General features: G+C 35.3%; 1 protein-coding gene across 1 annotated transcript in view; it reads right to left on the reverse strand.

Annotated features, from left to right (window-relative positions):
• Positions 1-10,754, reverse strand: part of Mpp5 (membrane protein, palmitoylated 5 (MAGUK p55 subfamily member 5)) — a gene marked incomplete in the record, with an annotated part of 65,852 nt that overhangs the window by 46,028 nt on the left and 9,070 nt on the right. The window contains 2 exon segments of the mRNA XM_013522001.1: positions 284-805; positions 4,961-5,025. Of these exon segments, the coding sequence (XP_013377455.1) occupies positions 284-650 (367 nt within the window).

Genomic DNA, 10,754 nt, shown 5'->3' on the forward strand with positions numbered 1-10,754 from the left:
AAAAAAAAAAAATTTGACATAAAAATCAGTGAGTCTGATATAAAAAATGAATCAAAACTTTCAATGTTAAGCCACATGTAGAACTTTGTATATCTGAAAACACTGAAACACTTAAGTTACACATCTTTGCTGTATGTGACTAAAATAATGATTACAAGGCCTTTCCAAGAAAATAATCCAAATAACTATTACTTACATTCGTAAGCCCCCATTCCTTCCCACAGATTTATATTAAAGCATACAGAAAGCAAAAATATTTTATTATCCTGCGATTTTTACTTACCTAATATTTTCACAGCATAATGAGGACTTTCTAAGACAATGCCTTCTTCTGTATCAAATATGGGGTTATCTATTCCAGTCTTTGGAGGAATCTGGGCTAGTTTCTTAAGTCTCATGGAAGAATTAAGGTCAAGTTCTTGCTTTTTCCCTTCTTCTTCTCGCCTACGTCTCATGTCCTCCTGTTGCTGTCGAATGCGCTCCAACTGTGCACTTCGTCGTACTGGCATCATCCTGGTGCCCAAATCTCCGGGGCAGTCGACAGCCATCTCTCGGTGCTTCCGAGGTTCCTCTGGTGATGCAAGATCAACATTTTTTACTTCGCTGTCTGATTCCTCTGTAACATGCCCATTCATATAGGATGTTGTCATGGTTATCTATAAACACCTGTACCACTTTTTATATATCAATTTTTCTTACAATGCCAATTTTCTTGATTCTGTAGTATAAAATCCATGTTTACTTCAAAAAAAAAAACCTTCTCACATCACATAACAATGCTATGAAAAATATCCATGAGGGAAATCTAAGGGGAAAGACGGGGGAAAAAAGTGTAAGAATTACAACATAAAACTAGACTTTACACAGCCTACTTCCAATCTCCACACAATACAGAAAATATCTAGTAAGTATACAATAGTATTTTTCTATGTAGATTAAATACATTCTTTTCATTTTATAGATAACCCTGAGGGAACGAAAGTGTTTCCCAAAAAAGTCATCTCCCAAGAATGTGAAGCATAATATTCAATTTTATTGCTAGGAAATATACTGGGAAGTTTAGCAAAGTGGAAAAGTAAAAGGTTTTGGCTACTAATTTTGCAATGAGTAAATTACTTATAGTTTAAATGGTGTTTATCCTTTTAAAGTTACATCAACACAATGCTTTGTATTTAACTAATACACATGAGATTAATGATTTAACTGCTAAAAAGCAATTAATAGCAATTTGACATAAAGCAAGCCACGTAGGTAACTCACTCAAAACACAGGCAGTTCTCGGAAAATTTTCTTGGAAAATTAACTCATGGCAGAAGGGGGTTGAGATAAAGATGCCAAAAGAAGAAATTCAATGAGATGCAAAGGCATCTAAGGATAAAACTATTACTGAATGAGAAAAGGGCCAAGCAAGTTATTAGTCTTTATAATTACATTTATAAAAAATTAGGGTACTTTTTTTAACAAGGATTCCTTTAGAGAAAATGGTAGTGTCCAATACCACTCAAAAAATTTTAAAATCCTATTATATAGCAAAAATAACACTGGATTTAGAGATTAGAAAATTGAATTTTCATTTTGACTCTGCCACTTTGCCTAGAGCAGTGGTCATGAACCTACAGTGCCCATGCCGCAGTGGGCTGTTTGTATCATTGAAAGCTCTAAAAGGTTCTCCATCGCTCCCCTAGAGCTTCATGATTTAAGACGATTCTCTTTCTAAACCTCAGACGCACTTATAGAATTTATTCACAGAATTATCCTAAATTATAAGGTAAGGTACATAAGTTACAAAGTGAAAAAATAACTTGATCCTATTTTAAAATTCTTCCAACATATGAGACAAAAATATTTTACTGAATAATACTGGCTTTTCATGAAGCCGTTTCTTGGGCATAAATAGGCAGATTGTTTATATATGCATAAACCCACACATTAAATCTAATTAACTTTCCTTCATTCAAGGCTTTAAAAATATTTACAATAATACACCTACTATCTCCTTGAATTGAGTATCATTTCAATAAGTAAGTTTTTTAGAGCACAATGCTAACTAAGCAAAAACCAGGTTTTTAGGCAATATTCCTAACACCAATCTTCTTTCACGTATGTCAGGCCATGATAAAAACAGCGACAGAAGACACAGTATTTAATTTACAAACCTAGGCTATTAGGAAAAACAAGTAAGGCCAAGAATTAGGAAGACACTAAAACTGTATTTTCACAACAATTGGGGTAGATTATTATCATCCATCCAAATTTTGGTTTATTAACAACTCTGTGATCTACCCTACCTTATTTGCCATTAATCTTCTTTTTCATTAAAATGAAAGCCATTAGATTGATTTCAGACAATCTTAAGGTTTATATGTTGATTATACACAAATGCAAACTCAGCTAATTTAATGTTTTCACTACAAGCAGAAATTTGTGTAGGAGTTATTTTGGTGCTATTCTTAACTTCAAATTAAAAAAAAATAGGAGTGTACATATTTCCAGAAAGTTAACCCTCAGCTTTTCTTTTTTTTTTTTTTTTTACAATTACTGGATATTAAAAATCAAACAATAATAGATTGCATTTTTAAACATAAACTAGAATCTGAAATTAAGACTCAGTTTAAAAACACTCAAAAACATTAAATACTCACTATACTAAATTATGAGGAAAATTATAGATCATGCAACAGAAAATTACAGATCACGCTCAGGTGCTCTTGGTCGTAATTCTCATGGTTGGTCATAGCTCGAGTTCCAGGACTTGGAGAAAAACAAAAAACACCCTCCCACACCAATTTTCACGGTTGGACTATTATCATCATGCTTGTTTATCTGGATCTAGTCTTTTACTTTCAGAAAAATTTCTTCCAACTGATATTAAGCTGCTAAAATTTCATTTTTGTTATCTCCCTTTGAGAGTTCACAGTCTACTAGGAGAGAGTAAAGAAGATAAATGACTTCTCCAGTTGGTCTATCCTCACCATCACAGATTCCAAATTTGTTAAGAGTTCATGTCTTTTTTCTGTACCACCACTGTTTAGCATAATACTTGTCATATAAGAAATGCCCAAGAAATATTTGTTCAACTAAGCTTAGAATGTCACAAATTCATAAAGGATGAACAGATCTAAAATTCATTGTGGTAAAGAGAGAAAACACTGAAAACATAAGGACACATTTCTTTGCCTTGCATCTCAAAGGGCAACTAAATATTAGTCGCACAGAAGAGCCTGTTCCAGACCAATGGAATCACATGACCATTAGATCTAGTTGGCAGGGATCTGTCTTATTCATCTCTATAGTTTTGCTAGTGAGGGATAGATGATTAATTAAGCATGTGAGCAAATCATTCCTCTGTTTAGAACCTCTGATGGTTTTCAACACTACCTAGAAAATGAAGTCTATAAAATCAATCTAAACTTTCGGTGTTTTTTATACTATCCCACGTGAGCCTTTTAATTTAGCCTCATTTGTGCCTATCCGTATCTTTCTTCCTCCTGCCCAAATGCCTTACGAAATGCATCTCTTTTCACCTTCCATCTTCAAGAGCTCCCTCAAGTCCCTAATTTCTTCAAGAAATCTTTCAGATCTTCTTGGTTAAATAAGCTCATCACACAGAACAATCCAAAAGACGCTATCATGCTCACAAATTAATCCATGATGGCCATGAGAGATTCTAAAGTACTTCCAGAAGCAAAGGAACACTATGCTGTGTCCCACAGTTTTGGCACTAAAGTCGTTCTACTTTTCAGTGAAGTATAGTGGTGCACACCTATAATCCCAGCAATGAGAGCTAAAGCAAGAAGATTATGAGTTCAAGACTAGTTTTGGCAACTTAGCAAGACTGTTTCAAAATAAAAAGGCCTGTGGATGTAGTTCAGTGGTAGAGTACTCCTGTGTTAGAATTTTTTTTTTTTTAATACAGGGTCTCACTATCGAGCCCAGGCTGACCTCTAATTCACTGTGATCCTTTTGCCTCAGTCCCGACTGCTGGGATTATAAGCATGTGCCACCCACACCGAGGCAAAATCAAAACTTGTAAGCAGGGAATCCATGAATAATCTAGCATTTATAGATATATATTCAATATATATCAATAAATAATAAAAGAGTCCCAGTCCAAAGGACTTAAAAAACAAAAATACAATGACCCATATCCTTTGATAGTTCAGAAATAAATGACCAAACTAGAAAATTACCTCCTTGGTGCAAATAATAGGCTGAAGATAATGGAGTTTACAAGTTTTTGGCCTAATTCCTCTCTTTCCAACCTTCAATCATAAGTTTAAAATTAAAAAAAAAAAAAAAAGAAGGAAAACGATTCCAAGGCTGTGTTTCTAGTCTTTGTCAGAATCCCTAACTCCACTCCCTACAAAGAACAACAACAAAAAACAAAACAAAAAATCTTTACATCATTCACAAAGCAAGAAAATAAATTTTCAAATTGGCAGGCCAAAGCTATTTTGGTGCTAACTTGAAAGTAATGTGGGCGGAAGGGATATGCTTCCATGAACTGGCTAAGAGAGGGAATAAAGGAAAGCTAAATAAGCTTCAAGTACAAATGATTGAGATGAGAGAACTGAAACAGCCTAACAGTACAGAAGTACTGAAAAACTGTACCAAGAAACAGAACCATTTATGTAATAGCTGAGAAGCATAACAGGTTTGCAGGAGAACAATACAGATTAGAAGGGAAATAGTATTTTCATTTTTACAGACAGAGATGAAAAATATATTCCATATGTATACACATCATCTCAGTTTACACTAGTGTCCAGAACTTTAATATTTCCATTCATCTTTCTTTCCCTTCTTCAGCAAGGAATGCCCTTTGACCAGCAGCTGGGAAGTCTCATTTTAAGTGATCAGCATTCCTCTGACATTCTAAGAGGCTGGACTATTTGTTTCCATAGAAACAGCTTTGTCAGCGAACACAGGATTGCAGCCAAGAATAGTGAAAAGAACTTACATTATGCAAACTGGAAAAACCTTGTCTTTTTGGTTCTTCACAGAACTCAGGCTAACTCTCTTACTCTGTAAAACAGAAAAACCAGATGATTAGTCAAGTGTAAGTCTCACGTGTTTCTGAGGGAGGTGGAAAAGAGAGGAAAGTTAACTCAGGGCGATGTCCAAATTTGTTTTCAGGTATCTAGGATTGGTACAAAGTAAAAATCCACCACCACCACCCCAGTCTTTAACAGACATCAATTAAAAATCAGTGTTACTGTATATTAGTGCCATTGGATGTGTCAAATGGTGCAGTCACATTGAAAACAGTCTAACAACTCCTAAAAGGCTGAACAAAAACTCTAAGTCCCTGTGATTCCACTCCCAAGTACACACCAAGAAAAATGAAAACACATTTACACACACGTGAAAAAATATCCATAACAGCACTATTTGTAACAGGCAAAAAGCAGAGAACAAAATCCAAATCTCCACCACCAACAAATGGATAAATAAAAAGGTTTATGTCCATATATAAAGCATTTGGGTATACAAAAATATACAATGGAAAAGATCCTTGAAAAGAAAAGTTAAAGAAGCCAGTCACAATGAACCACATACTACATGATTCCATTCATGAAATATCCAGAATAGGCAAATCTATAGAGACAAAGTAGAGTTTTAGGGTTAATGGGCAGAGAGTTATGGTTAAGGTGTTTCTTTTGATGATGCAGAAAATTAACTGTGATGATTGCACAACGCTGAATATACTAAAAGCTACTGAATTGTACAAGTGAAAAGAGTGAGTGGTACAATATGTGAATTCTATCAATAAAGCTGTTTTTAAAATACAATGAGAAAGCCGGGCATGGTGGCACAAGCTTGTCATCCCAGCATTTGGGAGACTAAGGACGACTGCAGTGAGTTCAATGCCAGCCTAAACTATAATACATAGTGAGACCCTGTCTCAACCAAAAAAAAAAATGAAATATGATTAAAAAATAAAATGGGTAAACGTTTTAAAATGACAATACTTAACACTGAAAAGGACACAGACAACCGGGAACCCTCACACAATATTTACAATCTGGCCAGAAATATAAAACATATAAAATGACATATTAAATAATTACATAAAAAATGGTGTAAATGCAGAAAGAATAAAACAGGTATAGACCAAACATTTAATGATAATGGCTAATACTCTGTACCGACGATACTCTGTGTGCTGAACACTGTACTATGAACTTCAGACAGTTAATCCTCAAACCAAACTACAGGTTTAAGTAGCAATGTTACCCTTCATAACAAATAAGGACAGACGTTAAAGAAGCAAGTAAGTATACGTTCCAAAGAGTTCTTCAGAATAAACATTCAGCAACTATAACAGGTACCCCCTGTATATTTCATGTTCACTATGTCATCGAACCATTATGATCCTTCTTTACAGTAATTTAAAAGGAACTTTTACCCTTATTTTACTAAGGACAAAAGCAGGGGGATTATTTAAATAGTCTGAATAACGAGTGATTTAGGTGGCTGTAGTAGAAAAAGAAAAAGCAGCAGCACTACTTAGGCACAGTACCAAGAATTTCCCATGTATTTTCTCATCTAATCCTCCCCAAACCCCAGTTATCCCCACTTTACAGATGAGAAAAACAAGTAAGGAGAGGTTAAGTTGCTTCTCAAGGTCAGAATTCAGAGAGAAGTCTGAAGTTTGTAGGGCATCAAAACACAAACTTTAACTTTTGACATTTTAAAATTTATTTTAACCAATGTTAAGAGAGGAAAAAGAAAAAAATATATATTGATAATTAAGATTAATTCTCCACATAGTATTTTTGGTACCTTTGTAAGAGTTTCTTTTCCTTGTCTGTAGAGTCTCTTTTAAATGATGAACAAACAGGTTGCATTCTGGATCATCTTTCACCATGTCTTTATAAATCTGTATTATTACTGTTAGAGAAGTACTATGTTACATAAAGAAGAGTGGGGGAACAAGAGACCACCATTTTTTTTCAGTTCTGGGGACTGAACCAAGGGCTTCACGAACACTGGGCAGACCCTTTCACAGTAGGTGAAACCTTTTGTAGACCCACAGTGCTATGTTACAGTAGGCAAGCTCCAGGATTTCTTAGTTTTTTCAACTAGATAATCAGGGTCCCTATGTATTAATACGTATTGAGCGAAAAATGTTTTGTTTTTCTTTTTATTTTAAAGAGAATAAAAAAATAATAAAGAAAAACATTAGAAAACGATACAGAATTTCAAAAAACAACATGTAGGAATTCAACAATGGTTGTTATATTGCAAAATGTTGTCTTCGAAGTAGTTGTTCAGATTACCAGATATAAGCATGTAAAATTGGTCAAAAAAATTAAGCATTAACTGCTCTGTTCAGTAAACCAACAGAAATTAGTAATGCAATTATCTTAGCTATTGTGTGTGTGTGTGTGTGTGTGTGTGTGTATGTGTGTACTTTTTTTTTAACTAGTGAGAAATTCTCCATGAGCTCATATCAAACTCAGGGCCTTTGAAGATATTTAAGACCACACTTTCAGGGCAGGAATTGGTTAGAAGCCAATTAGTATCAAAGGTATCAAATGATTGGTTACTTGAACTGCCCCATTATCACCTTCAACTCCTTAGTAATAAAAGATTAAATATATCCAAAATGTTTGCAAAGCTTTTGAAAACTACGACAAAGATAATTTGTAACATTTTTAAACTGGCTAGAAATAAATTTTTAAACATATACTTTAAAATGACCTGCAATACAGTTTTTCTCTATATGGTTACCAAGCAAGAACATGCAAGGCCTAGTTGGAGAATAAGAACAGTCTAGATAAGGAACAGAGCCAATGTAAGAGATAGAAGATAAAGCCAGAGTTAACTGAATGCTAAGGTGAATTATTTGAATTTTCTCCTGTAAGCAAGGGGAGACTATAGGTTTCACGGAAAAGAACGAAATAGCTTTTTAGAAAGCTAAGTTTATACTGTAATGGACTGACAAGGGAAAAATGTAAATACAGCAGCCAGTAGACAAAGTTTTAATACTTATACCCTGGAAGATAAAGGATGTAGCAAAAGGACTGAAACTGTGTGCCAAACAATGGTTACTAAAAGGGTGACCTGACAAGACTTGGAAATCAAGAGCCAAATATAACCCTACAACAGTGAGTGGAACAACAGAGCATGGGAGAATTATGGAAACTTAAAACAGGAAAATCCAGGGAATCAGGTCATTCCCCACCTCCACGGATAGAGATAAGGACTAGAAAGGAGATGACAAATTTCACTTTTGAAGTAATGCAATAAACAGAAGTTTTAACACATTATTAACGGACAGATAGGACACTAAGGAGACAGGCTAGAAATACGTGTTTCTAAATTATTTACAGATTTACTCATCCACTCACTGTGGTACTGGGGACTGAACCCAGGGCCTTTGCACTGAGCTATGTTCCTAGCCCTTTTTAATATTTTTTTTTTAAAACTTTGCTAAGTCTCTCAGCCTGGGCTTGAATTTGTGATCCTCTTGCCTTAGCCTCTCAGAGTGCCGGGATTATGTATTATATATATTTGTAAAGCATTTTGGCTTCTACTGCTTATTTCAAGCATATTTCTTAGTTTGAGCTTAGATAGGCCCATTTTTGAAATACCTAGGCACTGACATAGCTAGAAGTGGTAGACAGAAATGAAAATCCAGATGGGTGAACCCTTTCGTGGATCCACAGTGCTATGTTACATTTCTGTAAAATGATACACCATGCTTGACTACATACTTCCTTAGAAGGTCACATAATTGTACCATTCCTTTTGCCTTTAAAATATAATCAGAGAAAGTATTTTTCTCTCTCAACTGCTTCATATTACATGTGTTAACAGACTACAAGTTCACATTAGTACCTGACTATATTAACAGTTATTCTTCAAAGTTCCTAAAAACATGTTAAAAACTAAAAACTGTGTTAAAAAAGCGACAGAGGTAGTCAAGTGAAAAAAAAAATAGCAGAAATGTGTGCAAATTTTCCTACTACAAATGAAAAGTGAAACTAAGCTACCAACATTCCAGGTTCCTAGTAAAGGTATATAAAAGAATGTTATTTTCTATCCTGTACTGCTCCAGTTTCAGTATGTGCTACCAAAGTAGGCCGAATGTTTCAACTTGACAGGCTGTTTTTAATATTGTAATGGATTTACAGCTTAAAAAATAAATAGTGCAACAGACTCTTCACTGTTAAATTAGCTAACCTCCTATGGTAAAATTTAAGTAGTTTAAGTTATTTTTATAACATCTCTACCTAATTATATCAATTCCCATCAATTCCACCTCTGAGTCTCCATCTCTTTTTCACTGCTGAGACAAAACACCCAACTCCCGAAGTTAAAAAGGTTTATTTAACTCGTAGTTTCTAGACGTTTCAGTTCATAGTTCACTGGCTTCAAGGCAGAACAGCACGGCAGAGGAGCATCACAGAGAAGAAACAGTTCATGGTGGGCAGAAGGCAGACGGCAGCAAGATAGCAAAGCAGCAAGTATCCACAGCAGCCCTTTCTGTCGCTTACATTCTATCCAGGCTACCTGCCCTTAGAGGGGGTAGCACTCATACCAGGCTGGGCCTTCCCACTATCCACACTCAGAACTATGCCAACCAATCAGTGCACTAATTTAGTAATTACATACCCTTATGCCCAGCATCACACACTCTAGATTCAGCCACCTCCAAAAAAAAACCACTTATGGCTGCATGAGTCTTTGGGGGGACATCTAAACACAAGCCATAACACTCTACAATATCTCAGATATATCTTAGTTTCTCTCTTCTCATGCCACTATCTTAAATCTCACACACATTATCCCTTACATGGGTCTTTCTATGAGCTGCTTAACTAGTCTTCCCAACCTCAATCTCTTTCTTTGCTGATCATTTTATACAGTATTGCCAGGATAACTCTCCTAAAGCATCCATATTAGCATGACAATGTCCCTTCTGAAATTTCTGTGGTCTTTTCTTTTTTAAGCTGTTTACTGAGGGTTTACTAAGCACTGGGCTAAAAACTGGCATGCATCATTTCATTTAACCATCACAAGTCTCCTCATACAATTTTGTACCTTAGCTTAGTAAAATATGTAATTTGTTCAATATCAAAAACTGAATGGTACAGCTAGGCCTGGGATCTGTTTGATTCCAGGGTACTTGAGTAATAATTCTGTAGGATACAATTCAGTATGTTTCAAATTCCTTAGCCTGACATTCATACACAGCTCCCTTGACGTAGTCCTAGAATACTTTCCCCATTTTATTTCTCTCTCCCCCTCCCAAATCAAACTGCTGTTTCCTACACAAGTCCTACAATTTTCCGCCTTCACAGCTTTGACATAAATACTGTTTCTTATACCTAGAAAAAAAATCTCCTCTATTCACTTTTTTTAAGTTGTAAAATTTTCTTCTTCCAATTGGTGTCTTTTGAAATCATCCTAAAATCTACCTGGTCTACTTCTACAACCTACCCTTCTACAGTATTTAATCTATGCCCCTGCTGTACCAGTTATTTCATACACTGAAATCAAATGTTCATTAGTCTTACTAACTCAAGCAGACTGCAAGTCTTTTGATGCATGTCTAACTCATATCTGATGAGCTTATACTATTATGTGCAATACAGCAGTGCCCTATCACTACAGTTTGCTTTCCAGAGTTTCAATTACAGTCAACAAGAAAAGTAGGCATCGCTAGGGATTTAGCTCAGTGGCAAAGCGCCTGCCTGGCAAGTGTAAGGTCCTGAGTTCGGTTCCCAGTACCGGAGAAAAAC

This window comes from Chinchilla lanigera, unplaced genomic scaffold (assembly GCF_000276665.1).
Source record: "Chinchilla lanigera isolate Chin_1 unplaced genomic scaffold, ChiLan1.0 scaffold00065, whole genome shotgun sequence".
Classification (NCBI taxonomy): Eukaryota; Metazoa; Chordata; class Mammalia; order Rodentia; family Chinchillidae; genus Chinchilla; species Chinchilla lanigera.